At 31.7% G+C, this 26,030-nt stretch overlaps 2 protein-coding genes across 2 annotated transcripts; both read left to right on the forward strand.

The window, feature by feature from the left end:
* Positions 1–9,296: 9,296 nt before the first annotated feature.
* Positions 9,297–12,520, forward strand: LOC126694603 (NEP1-interacting protein-like 1). The gene is made up of 5 exons (XM_050390968.1): positions 9,297–9,715; positions 10,754–10,911; positions 11,034–11,117; positions 11,211–11,375; positions 12,185–12,520. Exons 1-5 carry the CDS (start codon positions 9,529–9,531, stop codon positions 12,326–12,328), a joined length of 738 nt encoding a protein of 245 aa, XP_050246925.1. The 5' UTR covers positions 9,297–9,528; the 3' UTR covers positions 12,329–12,520.
* A 1,672-nt stretch (positions 12,521–14,192) lies between these two features.
* LOC126694604 (reactive Intermediate Deaminase A, chloroplastic) lies at positions 14,193–18,052 on the forward strand. Its single transcript, XM_050390969.1, has 6 exons — positions 14,193–14,463; positions 16,018–16,133; positions 16,427–16,471; positions 16,830–16,903; positions 16,996–17,045; positions 17,659–18,052. Exons 1-6 carry the CDS (start codon positions 14,289–14,291, stop codon positions 17,751–17,753), a joined length of 555 nt encoding a protein of 184 aa, XP_050246926.1. The 5' UTR covers positions 14,193–14,288; the 3' UTR covers positions 17,754–18,052.
* Positions 18,053–26,030: the final 7,978 nt, after the last annotated feature.

Below are 26,030 nucleotides of genomic sequence, written 5' to 3' on the forward strand. Positions count from 1 at the left end.
GAAAATAAGAGAGGTAGAGAGATGTGTTTTTATTTTTTTTTGGGAAAATTACATTTTCAACCCTACATTTTAGGGATAGTTTTAAATTCGACCTTATTGTTTCAGAATTTTCAAAATAAAGCCTTGAAGTTTAAAGTTTTTAAGAGGTTACAAATTAAAATTTTTATTTTCATAGTTTCAAATAGAATATTAAGGGTGTCAATTCGGGTTAGCGTGTCGGGTTCGTGTCGTGTCGAGGTAGGGGTATTCGACTAAATGACTCAACCCTAACCCGACCCATTTAATAATCGTGTCATGATCCTTCAACCCTAACCCGACCTATTAATAAGGCGGGTTGACTTGACCCAACCCATTTGACACACTTAATAAACGAGTCGTGTTGGGTTGACACGAATGTAACATAACTCATTTCAACCTGCATAATATTAAATATAACATCTATCTAGAAATAATTTTTTTACATCCTAAAAAGCGATGCATACACTTCAAGTCTTCAACCCACATTCAAAATAATATAGTTCAACAGAAATATAACATTCATTTAGAAATAAGTTCTTTACATTTCAAAAGAAGTGCATACACTTCAATCCAAATTCAAAATAACAAAGTTTAACAAAAATAAAATAATATAGTTTAACAAAAACATAATATTCTTGAAACACGTCAAATGCTAAGTTTCAATTTTCAATTATATTCCTTGTAAATTTTTATAATTACTCACTTTTCTTTCTAAATTTAAAATATATGTTGGATATAAAAGGTATTTGAAAAATCTAAAATAAAATAAATATTTATTTATTATACGAGTTAAATGGGTTGTGTTAAGTGGGTTATTTCGAGTTGACACAAATAAATTGGCATGTCAAACGTGTCTATTGCGGGTTACGCGGGTTGACCCGCTTATGACACGTTTCTTATCGTGTCGCTTTCGGGTCGACCTGTTTATGACCCAAACCCATTAAGGCCTAACCTTAACCCAAAAAAACTCGTGTTGGGTTCGTGTCGTGTTCGCGGGTTGGGTCGAATATTGACACCCCTATAGAACATTATACTTTTAAAATCATATCAATTTTAAATTTGATTTGGGAAGTTTGACTTTTAGGCTTTACTTACAAATTTTAAAATTATAGGGTTTGATTTGAAACTACCACAAATACTGAGTTTAAAATGTAATTTATTCTTTTCTATATACATATTTTTAGGGCTATTGACAAAACAAATTAGTCTAAAGTGTACTTTACACATTTTAAATTTGGGATCATTTTTAAATCAATCTTTAACATGAAAATTGCAATTTATTCCCTTGAATATTACATCAATATCAATACTTTATTTGTTAGCAATGTGACACTAACCTGCCAAAGCCAATGTCTTTTTCTTTTTCTTGGATAACAAAAGACGATGTCATTTTAAGCCAAAAATAATTTTCATTTGCTAAGAATGAAGTTAAATAGATAAATTTGGGTGCTTAGGATAATTCGTGAGACCATGCTCATCAAGCGCTTCATTGACATAAAAATTAATGAAAAAAAGTCAGTCAAATGGTTTTTAGTTATGGATGTTGGCATGGGTTATTGGCTTATTGCTATGGATCATGGTCAACTAAATGGATTTTTGGGGCAAAACTTGAATAATAATTCTGTAATATACTAATATTGGCACTATTTTGAAACTATTTAGGTATCTTGCCTTTTTTAACCCCTTAAAATTGTGTGTATTTGTGTGTGTGTGTTTTATTTTTTATTTTTTATTTTTTTTATTTTTTATATATATCTAAGATAGAAATATTACTTTAACTGAATCTAAGTAAATGTGTACGAAACTCCTTTCTAAAAACTTGAATCCCAGCCTTTATTCCCTTCCATCTCACAAAAATTTATACTTGTATAGTGATCATGATTTTAATTAAAATTCAGTCAAATTAGTTAAAAATATGTTACATTCTCAAGTTTCTTTAAAATAGCTTTGTGATGGATTTGATGGGTAGTTGACGTAGTTTCTTCCACAAGGAACTCAATTTTTTTAATTAATAAAATTTTTATTTTTCAAAATTATTCTTTAAAAAAACCTTTTTCCTTTTTTTTGTGTGTGGGGGGAGGGGGGGGGGGGGACAATGTCATTTGGAGTGAGACAAAGGGATTATATTGAAATTTGAAATCAAAATCAAGGGCATAAATGACAAGTTTTCATAGTGACAATTTTAGAAAGGACCCAAAGTTAGGGTGTAAAATTCATTTTAGTCAAAAAATTATTAGGATGGCTTATACAATTTGAAGGCAGTGGCACTGCCACATTTATGCCTCAAAAGAATTTCAAAATATAACTTAAAAAAATAATTTGATAAAAAAATAATTTACTCCAGCTAATTTTACCCAAAGGCTCTTTAAGTCTAAAGCTTGTCATTTTAGTTCAATAACTTTACGCAAAAATCATTTCAGTCATTGAAATGTGAAATTTGTCATTTTAGCTCAATAACTTTTCTTAAAATAATTTTAGCCCTTTAAGGACTCACTAAGTTAGGTAAATCTACTTAAAAATCACTAAAAACAACCAGTTTATACTAGTAAGATAATTTTCAGCAAAGTTGTTTATAATAATAGTTTTCAAACTAAAAAAAAACAAAAAAAATTTTGGGAAAAAAATTATTAGATTAAAATGACCAATTCAAACTTAAAAAACTAAGTGCACACTATCAATCCATTGTCAATTTGAGAACTGAGACATTATCTTTGAACTACATTCATGAACATTTGAAATCCATCAACATGACAAAAATTTTATTTAGCCACAACTTTGTGTTTAATTATCTAGTTGAAGTAACTCTAAAAAATATATATATTTAATTAAGTTCCTGACATAAAAATATAAATTAAATTTGAGAAATTAATTTAGATTGTAATAATTATTTATTAAAATTTTCAAAGAGTTTACCAAAAAATTATAATGTGAAATTAGTAATGAGAGAGAGAGAGGTGCATCCCGTTCGGTTTAATAAGCTTTTGCTTTGGGTCGGTGCCTTGTGGGCTTTAAGGTAATAGGAGGATTTGGGCCATTTAAAAAGATAAACAAAAATATGAGCTGGCTTACAGGCCCAAAAAGGTAAAAAGGAAGAAGAAAAGAGAATTGTAAAAAAGGCACGTGAAAGACAAGCATTGTTATGTGGTTCACCAGTCTATAATGATAAGTGTTTTGAATGGACATTCATCAATCAACTATGGACAACGACAATTTTCTCAAAAAAAAAATCTATGGACAACAACTACTATGGGGTCATTTTTGTCCCAAAAAAAAAAAAAAAAAAAACAAACTACTGTGGGGTCATCTGTTCCAGAATTTTTGTGACAAAACCAAGCTTTGTCTGCAAATTAATTTTGTGTGAGACCATTCCCATCTCTTATAAAGAAAATTTTTTTTTTTTCTCTATTAAATGTTGGCCCTAGAAATTTTGTTTAGGGCGATCATTAATAACTTAAATTAAACAAAATTTAATAAAAATAAAACTTGAATATATTGATAAAAAAAGTTGCAAATACATTATAAAGTTTTAAAAATTCTTTGTATGAGTTTTTTATATTTTGAAATTGTTGTATGATAATTTCATTACTAATGTTATCAGTTACATCTTTTTCAATATACACAACCAAATAATTATTAAACTATTGATCTCTATTTCAATTACCAACATCTTGCCTAAATAAGTAACAATATAAACAAAATGCATCATCCTTTTTTATGATGTGTTCCAACCAATATTTTTGTATTCTTTAAATTAATTAGGATTAAATTAATGCAATGCTCCACTAATTTCTTTTTTAGGGAAATCATGGCTAAGAGGTTGACAAGAACATCTTTGTAAATATGTTTTTTTTTCCCTCTTGATAATTAGGATGAAAAGATGAGACATTTTCTCATAGTCTAGGATATAAAAGAAGCTTATTCAAGTGAATACGAATTTTTCTTAGAAGATAAATTTTGCAATAAAAGTGATTTCCTTATAAGAATTTTGTCAATAGTGCTAACAAAAAAATAAAGGGTAAACTATAAGTTCATTCAACATCTTCAACTTAGGCATTAAACCGTTGCATTAATCATGTTCAATAAAGTATTGAGGTATTATTTTAGTGCATGTATGTACAAGATGTATCACATAAATCCAATAAATTAAACTAAAGACTAAAGCAAGCACTAACCGACTAGCTATTGGAAAATATGCATTTTGAAAACAAAATTTAAAATATCATAATTAAACATTTGATTTGGGCTTTTAGACTAATTTGTTTGTTTGAATAATTTTTGAGAAATGCTACGTCCACAATATATTTATAATAAATCCTAGTTGACAATTGTTACTAGTTTTAATTTGCATATCACTAATTTTTTTTTGCCTATTGGTATAATCTACCACTTAAGATTTGTTGTGAAGTGTTGAGGAAATGTTGTGAGCATAGTATTTCTTGCAATTTTTTGGTTCAATCTTCAATTGGCCAAAATTTTGGAGAGGTTAAATTTTATTTTTAATGGGAAAATTTAACCTCTCCAAAATTTTAGGGTGAAGTTGTTGTTGTTGTTGTTGTTTTGTTTTTTTTTTTTTTTTTTTAGGGCGGTTAACAACCTATATTAATTTAGAATTCATTTTTTTAGGGTATAAAATTTATTATTTTCCAAGTTCAGGACCACCCTCAAGTATACACTGTGCCGCCCTTGTTAAATGTCACTTTATTTGTTTTATATAATCATTTTTTACAACATACCTTACATTATATTTCTTATTTTACAATACATCCATTAAAATAATATATTTTTCTTCTAAAAAAATTAATATATATTTTGCACCGAACACAAATCGTGCATGTTTGAGATTGACATAAAAAAGTAAAAAAAGAAAAAGGATTTTGCTTGTTTAAGAGGGAGACTGAGTGAGAGAGAATAAAAAAAAGGAAAAGAAAGAATGCATTGGTTAAGTTTCATCTTCTTTTTTTTTTTTTTTTTTTTTTTTTTTTTGAGATATTGGTTGAGTATCATCTAAAAATAGATGATACTATAGCAATATTTTAAAATTTGCTAAAGGAATGGAGGACCAGATGTAAAGACTCTTTTTGCTTCTTTTATTTTTATTTTTATTTATATTATAAAATGAAAATCCTTATTGTGGGGCCCAACGATTTATGGGCCGAACCCATTTATTCATGGGGAGCCCTAAGGCCCAAGCCGAAGAGGGTTACAATCCAAACTCAATAACGTACAGCCCAAAATGGCCCAGAGATGTTGCCGAGGACAGTTCAGTCCTCGGCAGACCCAAAATTCCACCGAGAAGAAGGGCAAAAACGGTATAGGAACAAGCCTGAAAGAAAATCCAAAATATCTAGAAAAAGCTGCCCTTCCCATGCAAGGCTCTGACCTAACAGAGTCGTATTCGTCAGCTTTATCAACCATCCCCAACGACTTTAGGTTTGGATTGACGGGACAAGTATCAGTCTTGGAAATGTCGACCCTACACGTGGACGAAGGAAAGTGAATGCGGACTAGTATAAAAGAAAAAATAAGTAATCTAGAGAAGGGGGCGGGGAAGACTGGCCAAAAAGGAAGGGCTTCCAGTCCACCTCCAGGAGAAAGACTCCAAGGGTGAAGGCACTTTAATCACATATGAAAACCACAACAACCACCGCTGGGTGACTAAGGCCTAGCCTTTCGAATCCACTCTCTACAAATGATATTGTTTGGGCTCATTCACGTGCGAACCCAACACTACTGCGGTTCGTCGCGGAACGTGACCCTACACTTATGTATTTTGTATTTCATCCAATTTTGAAGGACCGATTGAGAATGTTTTAACAAGTAACAACCGCTACGAGTGTTAAACAGATTAAGATCAAGTGTAATGCAATTATTCTTAATAGCTGAAATTGAAAGTTTAAAAACAAACTTTCAATCTCAATTTTTGAATTAATTTTTTTAATAAAATAAAGGTAAAAATAAGATAGAAGATTGAGGGGGTAATGGTACACCATGAAATATCCTAGATATTACACGTGATCCTAATCCATAAAAAAAAAAAGAGAAAAAAAAAGAAAAAAAGAGACTAGAATAGATACATCATGGTTGTCAAATGTTAAGTGATTTCTCACTAATTTTTTTTGTATGAGCATTCTTTTATGCGTGTCATGTAATCTCCGTCTTATATATATTGGATAATTACAATGCCAAATTATTTGGGAATTGGGATTGTAATGATATGCTTATTAAGAAATTTAAACCCAAAACCTTTTGAATCTCATAGGCATTATAGTAACACTACCAACCCCTTAGGTTAGTTAACATGCTTGGTTTAAAAGGATTGAGATTATGTGCAATTTTTTTTAAAAAAAAAACTTTTAATCTTAGTTATTGAAAGCAATTGCCCATGAATCTAAGTATATTTACAAATGATCTCAATCCGATTAAAAAGTATGTATGAATTGAAACTTGAAGCAACAGTCATAAATAATTTTATAAGCAAAATGTCACTGACAGAATTGTACACCAATTTGTTTTGGTAAAATATCAAAGGAGTGGAGGAGAAATGCCCAAGAATGCCAAAATCTCAAACAAAGCAACAAATATCAAGCTCCATTTAATGCAAATTAAAGCACCACATGCTCTCTATCAACACATTCCCCATATCTTTCAAAATTCCCAGCCCACAGAAGCATTAACCACCATTCTAGCACCTGGTTTTGTTTATTCAGTTTTTATTTTGTTTGCCTGCAATTGGTGCCCATTGCTTGCTTCTCTCTCTGAGGTACGAAAACAACCCAAGAGTTGAGTAGGGGTGGGTGACCATGTCCTGTTCCATTAAAATGTTTTGTCTCTTTTGGCTGAAAGCTCTCACTCAGAGACGTCACCATCCGGGAAAAAGGGGTTACCTACTCTATAAACCTGCACATGAACACAAGCTTTATCAAATTTTCATCAACTTCGAGGTGGTAGATGGACACATATATTAAAGATTAAGATCTTTATAGGCCGATCACCGCGTATTCTTAGTATAGAATACATAAGTTTCTTTACAAGTATAAATACTTATGGAGTGTGAAGGAAAGTGGCTGAATTTCAAGTTTTTAGAAAATGAATTTCACATACATATACACTTTGATTAAGTTAGAGTATAAATTCTACATTGTATTTAAAAAAAAAAAAAAATCTTTTTAAACTGCTTAGAAACAGAGTCAGAGTTATCCTACTCTATAATAATTAAAAAAAAAAAAAAAAAAAACATTAGGACTTATAGGAGGGAACCTCATACGTCATAAAGTTAGCCTTTTGAGAACACTCTCTCCTGGCAAAAGCATTTAATACCTTTCTCAGCCTTTTGGCTAAGATCTAATGTTTTTCTCCTGCCAAAAGCATCCACTGATCCACACACTAACCATAAACCAAATTACACTAATTATACTAATGAGAACTAGATGTGAAGTTGTGAACCATTTATGAGTGTTCAGTTGAACCCTTTCAAACGTGAATAGTGAACTAAGCAATTTCTATTATTTGAGCATGTAGTAATTTCAAAAGTGAAATTATTGTTATTCATATAAAGAAATAAAATCTTTAACTTTTAATCAAATTATTTTACTATTTATGCACGAGATACTTTGGAAATCCAATAAACTAATAATATGGCAAATTAAATCTAGAACTTTTGGATTTACGTCACGTTTTAGATAATTGAGACTACTATCTAGGTAACCAGTGTGGGTAAATGTGATAATATTGTTTCTTAAGAAAAGAGCCTTACAAAGAATTCTTACGAATTTTCTATAACAGTTTATGTAAAGGCTTCGCTATAAATGCATATATAACACACAATAAACCTTACAATTTTTTTATTTTATTTTTTGGTTGTATAAACAGAGGATTAATATATATTAATTAAATAATCCAAAGTTAAGACAAAGCCTCTTATAATACATACCAATATTGTCATAATAAAACAAGCAGCAAATGTCTACTAGAGGACTATTAAATATAACAAGATCTTACTCGATAAATGACCTTTTCTTGCGAGCACATTTGCACACTGTTTTGTCTCATGAAAACTGTGTTTCATGATCTTCACCTGAGATATCATTTCTAGGTGGTCCTGTAGTCCTTGATAGGTGATGCATTGTGTAAATTGTTGCTAGCAGAATGACCAAGCCAATCAAGGGATCAACTCCTACATTAGCATCTATTTCAACTTCCACCATTGGCAAGTTTAGCTCTAAACGTAATTTGAGGCCCTCCCTCAAGGCCTAAAGCTCAACATCAACATTAATAACTACACCTATGGTTGGGTGAACCCCGATATTCAAAGGCCTCTTTGATCTTGGATAAGTCTCTCACCAGTGGCTAATCTAGGGTTGCCTAAGGAAAAGCCGTCTACATTAAGCTTGCACCACCCTTTCTCAAACTTGGACCATTTCGCTCTAACCAATTGTTTGTTATTTCTTATTCTAGATCGAACAGCACAAAACGAATACTTAGTGGCAAGATGTTTAACTTCTCTAGCAAATTTATGATTAACATGTAAATTTTTAAAAACCACCTTATTTCTATTGAGCCAAATGCTCCAAAATAGTAAAAGGTCAACAAATAGTTCCAAGGAATAATAGATCCTTCGTGAACTGTTCTACATTCCACATTAGTTTCGAGCCAACATGTTAAAACGGCACCATAAATATATATATATATATATATGTATATATATATATATATATAAAGTCATGGATGACATTGGCTAGTTCCATATACATTAATTACAACATTACTTGATTTGTATTTGAGACGAATAACGTACCAAATTACCAACATGGTTTAATATGAGCTTAGCTTGATAAGACCCATCAACTACCCCCCCAACCCCAAAAAAAAAAACTTTATGATACACGTTTTGGTACATGCAATACTAACTTAATTTAGTAAGTAATTAGTCATAATAATTTTTATAGTGAATGAATTGAAGGCTTCATTGTAAATACAAATATAAGTATACAACATCGATCATCTTCTATGCATCTGACAGGTATAGCATACCCACATGATTTGATATGAACTTAATGAACTTAATTAGCTTGTGATCCTTTATGTTCAACTACCCCGAAAAGAACCTAATACCAGTTCTTTGATACTTGCTATGCTAATGAATTAGTCAATCCTCCAAGGATTCTTATAAGGGAATGTTTATGGTACCAACTATCATTTCCAAACACTCTGACTAATGTGTGATTGTGTGTCTATAAAATGTACGTGACTGATCTATTGCTTAACTCAAAGGGGTCCCCAAGTTTTTTTCGATTATTGTATAGTAGACTAGTAGTCCATTTGCTCTCAAAAGTCCTATGAGAAGCTCTGGACCTCTGGTGCCTCAATTTTGTGGACCAACAGGTGTTGGGTGGGCCTGAGCTCTCACCCTCTTAAATGCTCTATTGAGTTCCTTACCTTTTAAATGCTAGCTAGTTATCTTGCTTCACTCAAAGGTTAAGCTCTTGGCGTTTTTCTACTTGCTCAAAACACATGGCACTATTGAGCTTCTTTCCAACAATGAAGGGGTGGTTTTCTGGGATAACAAAGGTGGCGTTCAGGTCAGAAGAGGCTGTTTCTTTGTGGGCTTCGGCTGCAATTGGTGGTTTCAGAACTGAGTTTGTCACCAGAGTGATGAAGAGAATAGTTTTTGCTGCATTCACGTGTATTCTTGCATTGGGTTCGTTTCCTTTTGCTACTTTGTTTTACTATATTAGTGCTTGTCTCATTGACTTGGCTTTGTGCTAAGGAACCACACTAAAACCCATTGAACATAAGCATACATCTCTACTTTTAGGCTTCATCAATAATCATGCACCCACTCATTTGGCTACTCCATTGCTATCACTTCAAAGATTCATGGTGCAATTTTATTAGAGTAGTGGTTGTCTCATGGACTGGGCTTTGTGCTAAGGGACCACACTAACCCAGTGAACATAAGCATACAACTCTACCTTTAAACTCATCAATCAATCATCATGCACCCAATCTTTTAGGTTTTAGCTACTCGATTGCTATCACTTTAAAGATTCATGGTGCAATATTATTATCATGTAACTTATGGAAACAATCCTTCCAATTGTGTCATTAGCAAACATAATGCTATGCTTAAATTAATTTATAGGAAATTATCAACATATAATATTTAAGCTTGTTCCATGGAGAATTAAATTCTCTGTTGCAATATGGAAATTGGAATACTAATTAAGAGTCATACAGACATTATTTTTATTAATTGTGCGTTTGGGCATGGATGAAAAATTTAAATTATTTCACTATTTATTTTATTTTTGCTATTATTCATAAATCTTACTGTACTTTTTGACACTGTACTTTTTGGCACTATTTATGAGTTTTATTGTACTATTTTAACTAACTTTAACTTTTATTTACAGTACTTTCAGTAAAAAATTTTCAGTTTCAACAAAATAAACGATATCCAAATATACCCTAACTCTATCGATTTTGGCTGGGTTTAGATAGCAATGCATTTGCGTTGAAGTTGATGTCTTTGTTTTTTCTGTGGATCCCATGCATTGTTTACGGGACCCGCAAGTACCGAATTCAGCAAATATAACTTTAAAATTGGGTTTTATGGCACTATTCACATATTTAAAAATTATTTTATTACAGTATTTTTAGCAATAAATTTTCAATTTTCATCTATATTTAAATATACCCATAATTAAAAAATCATATGCTTTTGATGGATCGGTAGGTGGGGCTGTAGTGGGAATATTTATTGGAGCAATCAAAGGCCAAACCACAGAAACTGGATTTTTAAATGGGGCAGGAATAGGAGCTGTGACAGGTGCCATTGCAGCCATTCAATTACTGGAACCACCGGCAGCAACTGATTGTGAGCCGTTGTCCAAGGTACATAATGCTATATTTACTATGCAATATTTTGCAGTGCGACATGTGATTTATGTCCTTGTTAAGGGTACTTGATGTCATTTCAATTGTCGAAGTAGTAACAATTTTATCAATTTCGACAGGTTGCCCTCCTAGGTAGTTTAATCAATGGTAAGGTCTTTATGGAATGGGTATGTCCTGCAGTGCTAAAAGCCTATCAATGGCAAGTAAGTATATCTCTATTGGTACTCCAATAAGTTTAGTCATTTGAGTTAATGGTGTTAAATTTTTGTTCACATAATGTCAAATGTATTGAGCAGGTTAGGACTATTGAACCAAGTTATAGAGAAGTTTCAGATATCTATGACATTAGTGGAGGTAAAGGGTTATCCAAGAACTGCATTCAGAAGCTTTCAATACACAAGTTTCATTCTAGCAAGATGAACAAACCATGTCTTGAATTCTGTTGCTCCATTTGCTTACAGGTAAGCAGTACTGAGCACAAAATTTTTATAATATCCTTTTTTTTCTTCATATTTTATAATATCCTAAGTCTGCACATGTGTTTAAGAAAAGATTTTTTTTTTTTTTTTTTTTGAGAAGAAGTTAGAAGAAAAGAAAACTAATTTCAAGTTAAAATTAATCCTATAGTTTTAAAAGTTTCAAATTAAACAATTAAGATTGTTGCAATTTTTTTTTTTTTTTTTTGGATGAGAAGATTGTTATAAATTAAACCTTACAAATTTTTTAGTTTCAAATTGAGCATTGGAAATTCAAAATCACATCAGATTAAATGCTAGAATTTTTTAGATTAATTTACAAACTTGTGGGGGATTAAATTGATAAAAATTTAAAAGTCTAGATTCAATATCAAATTAACAATAAAAATATAAGATTCAATTTGAATTAGTCTTAAACTTTCTGGCTTTATTTTGAAGTTCTTCAAGTTTAATTTAAAACTAACCCTCAAATATGCATTTTAAATGTGGTTTATCAAAATAAAAAATAAAAAATAAAAAATCGAAAGAGGGCTTCAAACCCGAATTTAACACATGTTATCATATAAGAGTATCAGAAAATTTTCTAGCTCTTGGTGAATAGCAAGTAGGTTGTCTCGAATACTCATTTGATCAATAATTTTGGAGCATTAGACAACATAAAGGAATCAACCTATTATTCTATCAATTTGGAGTTTTGGATTTAAAAAAAAAAAAAAAAATGGAGTCTTGGACAGTCAATATAAAAAAATTGATTGTTACTACATAAAGACAATGGTCGATGTTGGTACTTGCAGGATTTCGAGGATGAAGACTCAGTAAGAAGACTTCCCAACTGTGGGCACCTCTTTCATCTATACTGCATAGACGAGTGGCTAACCCGACAAGGCAATTGTCCAATGTGTAGAGAACATGTATGTGATGACAAGAATGGATTATAAATTATCCACTTCATGTCACCAAATCACAAAGCTCATTGGTGTGTGTATGGCAATTGTTTACTTTTTTGCCCACTTATTTTTTAAATAGTTTTTTTGCCTTTACACAATGGAAGGATTTGTGGGTCTTTTGAGATGGTTCCCTGTAAATTATAAGTGGCTTTTGGATATAGTGCACCCATTGAAATGTGGTAATGCTTAGTGTGCATGGTGATACAATTTTATGAGGAGAGATTGGGTTGATTCACACATCGAGCCAGTCTAATACTAACCACAATTGCAACAAAACAGAAAAAAAGAGTTACAGTTTTAGAGGATTTTTTTTTTTTTTCTTTATAGGTTATTTATTAGTTAATTATATTTATTGTGTAAAAATATAATTATATTTTAGAAAAGATTATGTTTTACGAAGCTGTAAATTCTCTTTTACAGTGAAAATAAGTTCAACTAAACCGACCTTGTGGATAGAGAGAAAACCAAGGAAAAAGTTAAAAACATTACTGGGATAACTCCCTTGGCCTATGGGGAGACGGAAGAGCTCATGCGATGGTGGTTTAATGCTATTTTGCCAAGTTCTGTATTTACTATTTCCTTTATTGCTAAAAAGGTCACCTAAATGCTTCACAACTATTAGAGTAGTAGAATATGAACAGGATTCAATTTTTTGGTACACAATGTGACAATATTCTATTAAAAAATATACTAAAGCTAAGTGGGCTTTATATTCTTAATGAATTCGATTTGGTATCAATTATCAATAATCAATTTATCAAAAAAAAAAAAAATTATCAATAATCAATATCTTGTTTATTTGTACAAATTTTATGGTAATATAAAATTACCATAAAGGTCAAATTATCATTAAGTTTCAAATTATTAAATACCGTAATCTTATATTGCTAGAATGCGATTCTGTGGATCACAAACTCTAGGAATCTAACAACACAATGCAGTCTAATTTATGTGTACCAAACATCCCTAAATGGAATTAAACAAAACCTATACTCTACTTCCTTATTGTCCCACTCAAAATCAGCCTTGATAATACGTGGTTAAAAAATTGGAACATGGTCTTGCTAGCTCGTCTAATTGGCCCTTCCACCAACCCCCTACTCCCAATCTAAAAGGGGGAAAAAACATTTGCAAGTTCATGAAAATTAAAAAAAAAAAAAAAATCATCATTATCTTAATTGGATATTAATTTATAAAATTTTTGGTACTGATCAAATCATGTTGAAAGTAACGAATTAGTACACTGATTAATTTCAATGTGAAGTGATTTAAAAAAAAAAATTGAGATGATATGATTTGAACCTAAAGCATTTGTTTCATGATGATTAATTTTTATTATTAGACCAAATAAATAATTGATTTATTTAGTATATGTGTAATTCAAATCCAAATCTTTTATTTAAAACATTCTTCTAAAATGTATGTTTGGATACTAATAAAAAATTAAAATTATTTTATTATTCATCTTATTTTTGCTATTATTCATGGATCCAGTTACACTTTTTGATACTATTCAGAAGTCTTGCTGTACTATTTCAACTAACTGTTACTTTTATCTATAATACTTTCAGCAATAAGTTTTCAGTTACATTAAAATAAATGGTATCCAAACAGACCTATTATTTTACTATCAATAACATTTAAATTGGATTCCAAAAAGTATCTATCATGCTTTAAGAAAGCTAACTATAATTTCTCACAACATAATTTCTTTTATTTTCGTTTCCCCTTCAACCAAATTAAGGAAAAAAAAATTGTTATAAAAAAAATTTAAGGAAAAAAAAAAACAGAAGACTAAAAAAAATTTTTTTAAAGAAAAGAACAGAAAAGACAGGACAAATACCTAGTAACTAGAGAGAAGAAAAGAAGAAAGAGAAAAAGGTGAGAGTTTCTAAGTTACAATAAGACGAAAGAAGAGTGAGACAGCAAAGTCAGCAAGTGAGAGACAGAGATGGCGTGGTGTGCAGTTAGGTCTTTCAACGTGCCGGCGGTGGACATGCGCGCACTGCGAACCAGGGCTCCTTTAGCAGCCGGCGCAGGCTTCGCCTCCGTCGCAAGCACCGCTTTGTGGCGCTCCCCTAAGCGCTCTCTGCCCTTCGCTTGCTTTGCCATTTCCACTGATTCTCGTGAGCTCTCTCTAATTCTTTTTCCTTTAAACCCTGTTCATTTCTCCCATGGAATTTGAATGATTCCACTTCACATTTCTAGTATTTCACACACATTGATGAATAGTTCTAATTCAATATTAGGAGTATAACACTGTAGGACTAGACTGTTTGTTTCTCCTTGTCACTTGTTATGGGCCTATTCAATAAAGTTGGGATTGTGACTCATTACAATGAATAATCAATTCATAAAAATGTGCTCTTTTTTTTTTTTTTTGTATGTATACATTTTATGAAAATGGCTGCTATTTGTTAGTTGATAGGACCATTTGTAGTGGTGAGTTTGCACTTTGGAGGTTATAAAGAGAATTGTTTTGGGGTGTGGGGTGGGTTTCAAATTGTACTCCCTGTAAATTAGCACTTGGGTTTTTGATGTGTGGAATGCTTGCTTCTTAATGATGTTTGGTTTGTAAATAAGGTCTTCACTCTTGGTGTTTTTAACTGCGATGTTCAGGGTTCAAATCCCCTCACCCCCAACTTTTGAATTATCAAAAAAATTCAGGTCATGGTGGGTGGGAGTATCAAACATGGGTCAAAATGACAGGTGTTGTCATTTTGTAGGTTAGTTCTGATTCTAAGGTTTGGTGATCTTGTTAAAACTGGAATGGTTTTGTTATTTGATTCATTTTTATGTGAATGTGAGTTCCAAAGTTTATTTGGATCTTAATCATAGTTTTAGTTCTGGGCTAAGAAGTGTCAAGTCATGTGACATTGTAGTATTTATGGTGAATTTTTAGGTAAATTTTGAGCAACAGAAGTAATTTTTGAATTCTTAGGGTACCTTAGACAATTCTTAGTTTGATTTCAGAGTTGGAATTTAGAAGGAGTTAATCTTCAATGGACTTCGTGTTACCTTTTTTTATCTCAAAGTTGGGAGTTGGTACACACAATGGAACTCCGAGACTTGAGTTGAATCAATGCTTTGAGGAGAACAAGATTTATTTTCTGTTACACCAATATTTTCATAATCGCTGAAGTGTGATTAGATTTACAACCACCACCACGAACATATGCAACTGACTGAACTACCTCAGAATATTTGTTTCTCAGTTTTTATTGATTTGTGTTCATTTTGCAATTAGCCAAACACAATGGAAGAAGAAGTGAAGAACTAACGTGAATTATATTTGTGGCTATAGAGAAAAGCTCAAGCAAGAAAATGCATTTTGCCTTTATGATTTATTAAAATACCTAAGAAATCCAATAAACTGTTCTCAACAGAATTTGGCATTCTAGCATCTTCTCTTACCAATATAACATGTGTATGGTATGGCCACTGTCTTAGCTTCCTCATTTAAATAGAAGGGTTGCTTGCTGGTGATCTTTTCGGGTGGCTCACAAGCACAGATGATAAATTTTCTTGTTTAAACTAATTACTAAACGAATGACATCAAATACCTTGATAATAGTTTGAAAATTGTTTGCCATGTTTGTCATTTTTATTTGCTTTTTATTACCAAATATTAAGTTTCACAAATTCCTAAACGTGTGTGCTTATGTTTGTCCTGATTGTAGGTATAAAGGAAGCTGTTCAAACAGAAAAGGCTCCTGCTGCCTTGGGACCATATTCTCAGGCCACAAAAGCCAACAACTTTCTCTTTGTGTCCGGTGTTCTTGGACTTGTTCCAGAGGTTTGTTGTGTCACCATGACAGTCTTGCTTATCACTTCCTATCTTAATTTTTCTTGTGGGTTTACATGTGCACTTGCATGTGCCTTGGAAATTATACTGCTGATATGTGCCAATGCACACAAGTAGTGCCAATGGGCTCTACCTCAAGTGGCACCTCTTCCCCTTGTAAGAGCAAGGTCGAGGCAAGGTCATGGGTTCATGACCTAGTGGGTGCGTGTATAACCTTACCAATTAAAAAAAAAAAGTGTTTTGGGTAACTGTACTGATGACATGTGATTTCTACATGCATACAGACTGGAAAGTTCATCTCAGATTCTGTGGAAGATCAAACTGAGCAGGTAAAGTAAATGACATGTACACTTTCTTTTAATGTTTTTAGGATACATCTACATATCTTCACCTCTCTGGCTGTTACCTTATTAGATTTCAATGTATTTGCATGTTCAGCAGAATATTGTAATTCTTGGTCTCTTTCCCATGTGTGTCTATATATATATATATATATATATATATATATATTTTTTTTTTTCCTTTTCCCCTTAACTCAACCATCATGGAAATTTTTTGTTTGTCATAAATGTGGTTAAGTTCTCTTGGTGACATTTAGCTAGGCAAAAGATGTGCAATTGATGGCTCTTATTTCCAAATTGCAAAGCCAGCTGTTTTTTACTTACTCAGGCCAATGGAAAATTGTAGGTTCTCAAAAATATGGGGGAAATACTTAAAGCTGGTGGTGCGAGTTATGCTGCAGTAGTTAAGACAACAATTATGTATGAATTCCTCAATTCTTTGCTCTGTTGCCTTGATTTTAGAAATTGAATGTTGCAAAACAAATAAGTTTACCTATCATTGTTTGCTGCAGGTTAGCTGACCTTAAAGACTTCAAGAAAGTGAATGAGATTTATGCTAAATGTGAGTTCTATAATCAAACTAGATGTTTCGATGTCAATTTAAAACTTTTATTAGGAATGCATACAACTACCCAGTCCACCATCTTTGCACTATGCATGTTGTGTTGAACCAGATAAAAATTTGAACATTATAGATCATGAAATCCTGAGTTTTCTAGGTTTTAATTGATAGTTGTGACTCCTGCTCATAGAAAGATGACACTAATTTAACAAAGTGGAGTGTAATCCACTCACTAGTTATCAATTTGGTAGGTGTGAAAGCTTATCTGCTTCAGGGCTCAGCATAAATCTTATTTCTTGTGCCAGATTTGTAGTAGGTGCTATGAGTTTATGGTAGCAACTAGCAAGTATGGATAGCTTTCAAGCTAGACATTCCTTTTGGCCAAAAATTTGTTATCTCTCTGCTTATGCTGTTTAAGATGAACTCTTCTAAATTTAATTTTTGATGTAATGTATAATCTACATTTCTTGAGGAGAGGTGACCTGATTTGGTATGTTGCTTCACTAAAGAATCTATAGCATTACCAAGTTCATTATATTGCATATGGTGATACAACTGGAAAAGTTGCTAAATCTCCCCGTCATCACACCTGCTTAAATGGTTTGTTATGCAGACTTTCCTTCACCTGCCCCTGCACGTTCAACATACCAGGTAGCAGCATTACCATTGGATGCCAAGATTGAAATTGAGTGCATTGCTGCAATATAAACTACATTCATGCTCGGAATTTGCCTCTTCACAAAGCTCAGTTAATAAGATGGGAGGCGTTTCTCCAATTTTTGGAGTTTGGCATGTGGATGTTGTTGTTATCATAAGAAACTACCATAATCAAATTTGAAAACTAATTAGACAGCATCAACCAACACAAGGATGCCTAGATGTAGTTTCCTTGTTAGAGGAAATTTAATGGATGCATTTGGTTTACCCGAAGTTTGTTTGCCTTGGTTTTGCTGGTGATTGGATGCTTTAAAATTGAAATAAGAAGATAGTTATGCTGTCCAATATTATATACTCTAGTCCAGGCAAGCACAATTAGTGCCATGCAGGCAAATGAGTTATGAATTACAATCTTCAATAGCCAAATTTAAAGGCTTGTGTGGCCATTAAATGCCAGTGAGCAGATCATGTGTTTTAGCATGACTGAAATGTCCAATAAACGTGCAGGCATTGTTTACATTGTTGATGTGTTATTATGGCTGAGTTTAGAGGGGTAAGAGCTGCCCCTAATCTGAATTTTTTATTTATTTATTTTTTTTTCAGCCTCTTTTGTTGTTCTTTAGCCCTTTTAGAATTGTGCTAGGGGCGAGCTGGGCATCTTCTTGTTTGTAATACTCCCCATGGCATCTTATTATTGCATCAGATCTTCTATTTTCACATTTAACACATTAATTAAAATAAATATTCAACCAATTAAAAAATTCAAGGTCCTAATCCACCCGTAATTACAAAAAAAAGTAGACTAAAATAGGAATTTTCAGTATTAAGTGATTTGTCACTAAATGTTTTAGTATGACTATTCTTTTTTGTGTATAGTATAATCTTCTTTGGGAATTGGGATATGCTAATTAAGAAATTTAAATCCAAAACCTTTTGAATTAGGGTTTGGCTTATTTTCAGTATTTTTTTAACTGGAATTTCTTTTTGTTTTAATGAGAAACTGTCACATTACCCATTAACTAAATAAAATGTGAAGATTAAAACCCACTACTACTTGTTATTGTGTATTTAAAACAAAAGGACACCTCCAATTAATAAAATCCTTTGAATCAAATGAGCATCATAGTAACACTACCAACAACTTAGGTTAGTTAACATGCTTGATTTAAAAGGATTGAGATCAGATTTATTGCATCAAGTGATTTTTTTTTACCTTCTCAAAAAAAGTGATTTTTTTTTTTTTTTTTTTTTTTTTTTTTTTTTTTTTTAACTTTTAATCTTAGCCATTATTAAAAGCGATTGCACATGGATCTAAGTATTTTCAAATGATCTCTATCCGATTAAAAAGTATGTATGAATTGAAAGTTGAAACAACAGTCATGAATAATTTTATTTAAGCAAAATATCACTGACAGAATTGTACACCAATTTGTTTTGGTAAAATATCAAAGAAGATGGAGTAGTAAACGAGTGGAGGAGAAATGCCCAAGAATGCCAAAATATCAATCAAAGCAACAAATATTAAGCTCCATTTAAAGCAAATTAAAGCACCACTTGCTCTCTATCAACACAATTCCATATCTTTCAAAATTCTCAGCCCACAGAATCATTAACCAATAACCACCATTCTAGCACCTGGTTTTGTTTATCTAGTTGTTTTCTTTCAATTGGTGTCCCCAGCTTGCTTCTCTGAGGCACGAAAACAAACCCAACAGTAGTGAAAATTCTAAGACTATAAATTATTACATAATTTTTTTGTCACAAATTTGACGTAATAGATTGTGAGTGATTAATTATCACTTATACATGAATCCACCATTTTTTCTTTACCAATCACACTTTACCACGTCAAAATTATGATAAAAAGTTGTAAAAAATTATGTGATTCTAGATTTTTCCAAAAAATAATCATAATACATTAGGAGGGAACCTCAGCCCTCATACACCATAAAGTTAACCAAAATTTTCTCAAAAAAAAAAAAAGTTAGTCATAAAAAAAAAAAAAAATTAATTAGGTGAGTTCTACCAGTGAAATTCACTCATTAGCCTCTCACAATTTCACGATTTAGTTAATATTTGTTCCCAAAGATCCTCTCAATGTCTCAGAAATCCGACTTCCCATGTGTATCAAGTTTCTCCTATAAGCAATGTCATAAAAAATGATGGCCCTGATAATCCAAATCAAATGAATCAATCAGTCTCACTCTCTCACAATATTGAATATTTTATTGAGTCTGGTTAATGTATGTATACATTAATTGTTCATTTTAGAAATTTTTTTTAAGAAATGGAAGAAATTAAAAAAAAAAAAAAGTTTCTCACATTTTATTTTTCCTATAAAATGTTTCCTACAATGATTTAATAACAGCTAAGAGTTTATTTTGTTTCATGTTGGGTTGAGAATGGACATGGGTAAAATATAAAATGAAGTTTTATTTTATTTTGCAGTTACAATAAAGAATTCAAACTTAGGTCAAGAGTTCAAAATTTAGGCTTTTCCATGTGTAATTTTCATTATTTTTATATAATGTGACTAGGACATTAAGTCATGTAACTTTTACCTAGATTGCATTTAGTACCAAAACTGTGTAATGTTTTCAAGTTGTACCAAAGAAACTAGTATAAACCTACTCCAAGTATTATAATTTTCTTCATTCAATGGTTGGCACACAAGAAACATACTAGGATTATCACTATTAGGAAGAAAGTATGGGCTTGAAGAAATCTCCCAAAGTTGAAACTGAGAATGAGCACGTGTAGCTGTTGAAGTTGAAGCAGATTGAGTGCTCATGATGATCAAACAAGTTTTGAAGAATTGAGAAATTCAATCAAATCTTGAAGTCCAAAGGAGAATTGATGCTGAACTGAATGAGAAATTGAGAAAGATTTCGTACAAATTCAACTCAAAGAAAAGGAAACAAGAAATTCTGGTCAAGAATCGAAGAAATTCTGATGAAGAATCGAAGAAAAAAGAGGGGAAAGGAAACAAGAATTGAAACTGGGATAACAGCAAAGGAAATTTGAACTTGTTAAGCCAGTTTGCTTTGATACCATAAAGAACCTACCTCTTATGCCCAAGCTGTTCAAGATCCTAAATGGTTAGATGCAACGCAAGCTGAAATTGATACTTTTCAAGCTAATCACACTTGGAACTTGACTGATCTTCCACTTGGTAAGCAGCCCATTGGCTGCAAATGGGTTTACAAAATAAAGCTCAAAGTTGGTAGTTCTATTGAGAGATACAAAGCCAAACTAGTTGCAAAAGGGTATACACAAGCTAAAGGGGTTGATTACTATGAAACATTTTTTCCTGTGGTGAAGTTTGTCACTGTCAAGACTCTTTTGACCTTTGTAGCTGTCAATGATTGGCATCAAGCACAACTAGATGTCAATAAGGTTTTCCTACATGGAGAGCTGGATGAAGAGGTTTACATGGTTCCTCCTCCAAGTTTTGGTAGCAAGGGGGAGTGCAAGCAAGTATGCAAGTTGACCAAGTCCTTATATGGAGTCAAATAAGCAAGTAAACAATGGTTTGCTAAGCTGTCTTCTACTATCATTCAACAAGGGTTCATTCAATCCAAGTTTGACTATTATGTGCTTACCAAGGTTGAAAAGTTTTCAATCATCATTCTCCTTGTCTATGTGGATGATATTTTGATAGCAAGCAACAATGTGATAGTTGTAGATGATTTCAAGAAGTTCTTAGACAACAAATTCAAGCTTAAATACCTTGGAATTCTAAAATATTTCCTAGGTCTTGAGGTTGCAAGAAATACAAAAGGAATATCTTTGTGTCAAAGGAAGTATACTCCAAAGGTTCTCTCTGATGCAGGATTTTTGGCAAGCAAGCCAGCACATACACCTATGGACCAATTTGCTAAATTTAGTAGTACAGAAGGTTCCAATGATCTTAGCATGTATAGAAGACTTGTAGGAAAATTCTTATACTTAACCTTGATTAGACCTAACATTGGTTATGCAGTCCACAAATTGAATCAATATATGAGTTCCCCTAAGCTTCCTCATCTTCAAGCAGCCTACATAGTTCTAAAATACTTGAAGAACAATCCAAGAAAAGGCCTTTTCTTCTCTACACATTCCACTCTGCACTTAAAGTCTTATTGTGATGCTGATTGGGCAGGTTGCCTTGAAACTAGAAGATCTATTTTGGTTTTTGTGTTTTCTTGGGAGACTTTTTAATCTCATAGAAGTGCAAGATGCAATAGGTAGTGGCTAAGTCCTTAGTGGAGTCTGAATATCGAGCAATGATAGTTGTGACTAGTGAGTTAGTGTGGTTAATTGCACTCTCAGAAGACCTTGGATTTCACCACAAATAGTCAACCTCTCTTTATTGTGATAGCAAGGTGGATTTATACATTGTTGGCAATCTCGTTTTTCACAAGAGGACCAAATACATTGAGGTAGATTGTCACTTTATCAGAGAAAAGATACAAGCAGGGACAATTAGAACATTTTATATGCCTACTAAACACCAACTAGCAGATTTGTTCACGAAACCTCTTGGCAAAGTTCAATTCTTCAAGCATCTATACAAGATGGGCATTCTCAATATATATGCTCCATCTTGAGGGGGAGTATTGATATATGAGAAACGGTGAAGATGATGAAGATGGATTGTAGCTTGAAGAACAAGTGTAGAAGATGAAAATAGAGGTTTCATGCTATTGCATATGCTACAGTCGTTTAGTGAAATATGTATCAAACTACTTGTAGCTTAGTTTTAATTAATTGGTTAGTTGTTAGTAGACAGGTGTTAGTTGATGATTGACTCAAAATTATTAGTTGGTTAGTTAAGATAGTTTGTTAGTTTTCAGCTCTAATAGGTGTATATAAATCTTAGAGCTTATTGCAATCTATATTATTCAATGAAGCATTTTTACACAAACTCCAATTCTCTATCTCTCTCGATTCTAACCTCCATAGCCAAAGCTTGAAACTTTATCCCCCCCCCCCCCCAATTTAAACAAGGTCCCAAATTTTTATTTAATAATTAATTTTACTAAAAAATACTTCTAACATTATTATAAATGAGTTGTTGTTTTTCCTCCACTTCAATATATAAGACCCCAATATTGTGGACCAATAGAAATTCAACCCAATTAAAATTCTAAATTGTTTAAAAAAGAATTGTTGTGAATGTGGCATGTTATCAATGATGATCAATTTTTCATAACAACTTCATGTTTCAATTATTGTAAACATGCCTCCTATAATTATTTTACAATCTATTACAATGACAAATATAAAATAATTATCTATCACTACGAATATATCGTTGCAATAATTTGATATGAATTATTTGGTCAATTATTTTCATTCTATTGCAATAATATTTTTGTAACAATAACTTGTTAATACAAGATATTCAAAGTAGTAAATTGATTATTACAACAACATATACATTGTTGTATCAAAATTTTTATTAAAATATTTGGAATTTATTACAACAGAATTTTTCATTGCACAAATCTATTATCTCAAATTCTATTGCAACAACTCACATCAACTATTGCAATGACACATGTTATTGCAACGATTTTTTCATTGTAATAAACAGTTTTTCTTTTAGTGATAGTATCATTTATGTAAAAAGATTATGATAAGTTTTATTTTTAAGAATTTAAATGAAATATCATATAGATTCACCTTGAAGGGTGCATGCAATAGTTGAGATTCATTGAAAACACAAGTAATGAGAAATTGAGATAGGGAATAGGAATATTACTCTCAAGTCTCAAAATGTCATACTTGGCCAAGGTTTACGAAATACTATCATATGGAAGGCTTACTCTCATTATAACTCATCCCTTTCACTTATAAAGCCAATATTATGCACTCACATAGCCTATTATGTGTACTCTCATCTATATATATATATATAACCGAATCCTCTGCTAACACCACAATTTTCCACGTCAGCACAATATTTAAAAAATAATAAATAAAAATAAAAACATTATAACACCTCAAAACCCTAGCAACCTTACCCTCAAAACCCTAGCCACCTTACCCCTCTCTCAAATTAATAAATATAAAACCATAGTTTCTGCAAACTCTCCCTCTCCAAACGTAAATATCAAATTCAACCCCTTTAATTTCTCTTTATATTTTTGAGGTTTCTATAGAGTTATAGTGAGTTATGCTGATTTTGTTTTTTGTGTGTGTGTGTATAGATGGTCATAATACTCCGGTATTTCAAGAGAAGTTTGTGTTTTCGTTAATTGAAGGCCTTAGAGAGATAAGTGTTGCAGTTTGGAACAGCAATACAAAAGACAATTTCATTGGCAGCGGAAAGTAATTACTTTGTCTCATATTTTTGTTTTTTGAATTGATTTTGTGTGCTTTTTAGACCCTTTTGGATCAATTTTGTTAATTAGGTGTTTTTATTGGTCCAATTGGGAAAGGTTCTTTCAAAGGGTTACGACGACCGCACTTGGTATCTGTATACTAATAGTGGGGGATAAGTGCTATAAATTACTAACCATTTTAAGTGTATAATCTGTTTTTAAAATTATCTATAATATTTTGTCCTCCGAAAATTTTATCTCTTTAATTTTATTATATTGTGTTTCTTAAGCTATAGACAGATTTTCTTTGTTTCTTATTTTCAATAATAAATCATTTTATTGCAATACCGGTAATTGTTTGAGAAATCCAATAATAGAAGCCAATTTTATTACAACTACTTAAATTGAGTTGACTTAATTCCGTACAATTACAAAGTATAGCATGAAAGATAATGGAATTAATTGTTGTAATTTTTATTTTCTTTCCATGTTTTGAATTTCCATGTTTTTATTGTTGATGAGAAATTAAGGCTCAGTTACACAATATGTGTAAATTCTTCAGAAGGCTACTTTAAATAGTAAGTCAATACGTCTCTTACATTTGGGTATTAGTTAGAATTATTTTCAAATGATTGTACCAATAAAAGTGAATATGTATAAATTTTGTTTAACTATCCCGTGCATTGCACGGGTTAGCGACTAGTTCATTTTATGCATGAACTCGTAATGTTTAACCAGATCAAATTTGCTGACTATTGATATTTGCTTGGTGCACAAGCATTTCATGAAGAGGGGAAGGGGTTGAACTCAACTAGTATAAATTAAATCAATTCCCAATGACTTCCCCACAAAGTCCCAAAATACAAGACATTTAGTAATTGACAGTTTAGTCCCTTTGTCAAGATGTCCTCCAATAACCGAAACAAGCATGCAAAGTAAGTAATTAATGTTGTTTATTTGAGTCTCTCATCTTCTCATTGACACACTCAATCATCTTCTCATTTAATTCTAATGCTTCTTGTTGCAGACACAAAAATCACTACACCAAAATAAGTCTATTACATAAACCATTAATACAAAAAAAATATGTATAGTGGAATTAGACAAAATATTGCATCTACAAGTTAAAATTATTGCAATAGTAACTTAAAAGTATTAAATTATTGCATTACAATAATAAATTGCAATAACTTATAATTTTCAATTTGCAATAGAAGTTTTAATACATTAAGTTAAATTGTTGCAATAACTTAAAATGAAAAAATCGTTGCAATAAATTAATACCAATTATTTTTTCAATCTATTGTAACAAAATTTTTGAACTAATAACTTATTACAACAAAGTTATCATTGCAATAATTTGATATAATTTATTTTACAATTTATTGCAATAGCAAACACAAAACTGCAACGAAGATATCATTGTAATAACTTGATATTAATTATTTTATAATCTATTGCCATGACAAAATGAAGTAATTATCTATTACAACGAAGATATCATTGCAATAATTTGATTCGACTTATTTTGGTCAATTATTTTCAATTTATTACAATAAAATTCGTGAAGTAATAGCTTATTACTACATGATATTTATAGCAATAAGTTTTTTATTGTAACAAAGTTGTCATTAAAATATTTGAAATTTATTACAACAAAATTTTTTGTTACACAAACTTATTACCTCAAATTTTATTGCAACATTTCATATCTATTGTAATAACTCTAATATTATTGCAACAATTTTTTTTCGTTGCAATAAATTTTTTTTTTCCTTGTAGTGAACTACCTTTGCAAAAGATGGGACACAAATTGTGAAACTTGGGAGGAGCTAATTAAGTGTGTCAATCACCATGTTAATGCAATCTTCCAAGGTAGCAACAATGGCCAAGGTGCTGGTGGAGATGGCAATGCTAGCCAAGGCAGTGGTAATGGTTGGGGTGGCAACAATTAATGGCTAGGGTGGTGGTGGTGGTCACCAAGGTGCTGTGGCAATTTACTTGAGTCATCGTTTTTCAT

This window comes from Quercus robur, chromosome 8 (assembly GCF_932294415.1).
Source record: "Quercus robur chromosome 8, dhQueRobu3.1, whole genome shotgun sequence".
In the NCBI taxonomy this organism is placed as follows: Eukaryota; Viridiplantae; Streptophyta; class Magnoliopsida; order Fagales; family Fagaceae; genus Quercus; species Quercus robur.

What these genes read in the sequence shown, in the direction of transcription:
- LOC126694603 (XM_050390968.1), top strand. Translation starts at nt 9,529, where the DNA reads ATGGCACTATTGAGCTTCTTTCCAACAATGAAGGGGTGGTTTTCTGGG. An exon ending in CACGTGTATTCTTGCATTGG is followed by an intron (nt 9,716 to 10,753) that starts GTTCGTTTCCTT and finishes ATGGATCGGTAG; the next exon opens with GTGGGGCTGTAGTGGGAATA. An exon ending in GTTGCTCCATTTGCTTACAG is followed by an intron (nt 11,376 to 12,184) that starts GTAAGCAGTACT and finishes TGGTACTTGCAG; the next exon opens with GATTTCGAGGATGAAGACTC.
- LOC126694604 (XM_050390969.1), top strand. Translation starts at nt 14,289, where the DNA reads ATGGCGTGGTGTGCAGTTAGGTCTTTCAACGTGCCGGCGGTGGACATG. An exon ending in TTCTTGGACTTGTTCCAGAG is followed by an intron (nt 16,134 to 16,426) that starts GTTTGTTGTGTC and finishes ACATGCATACAG; the next exon opens with ACTGGAAAGTTCATCTCAGA. An exon ending in GAATGAGATTTATGCTAAAT is followed by an intron (nt 17,046 to 17,658) that starts GTGAGTTCTATA and finishes TTTGTTATGCAG; the next exon opens with ACTTTCCTTCACCTGCCCCT.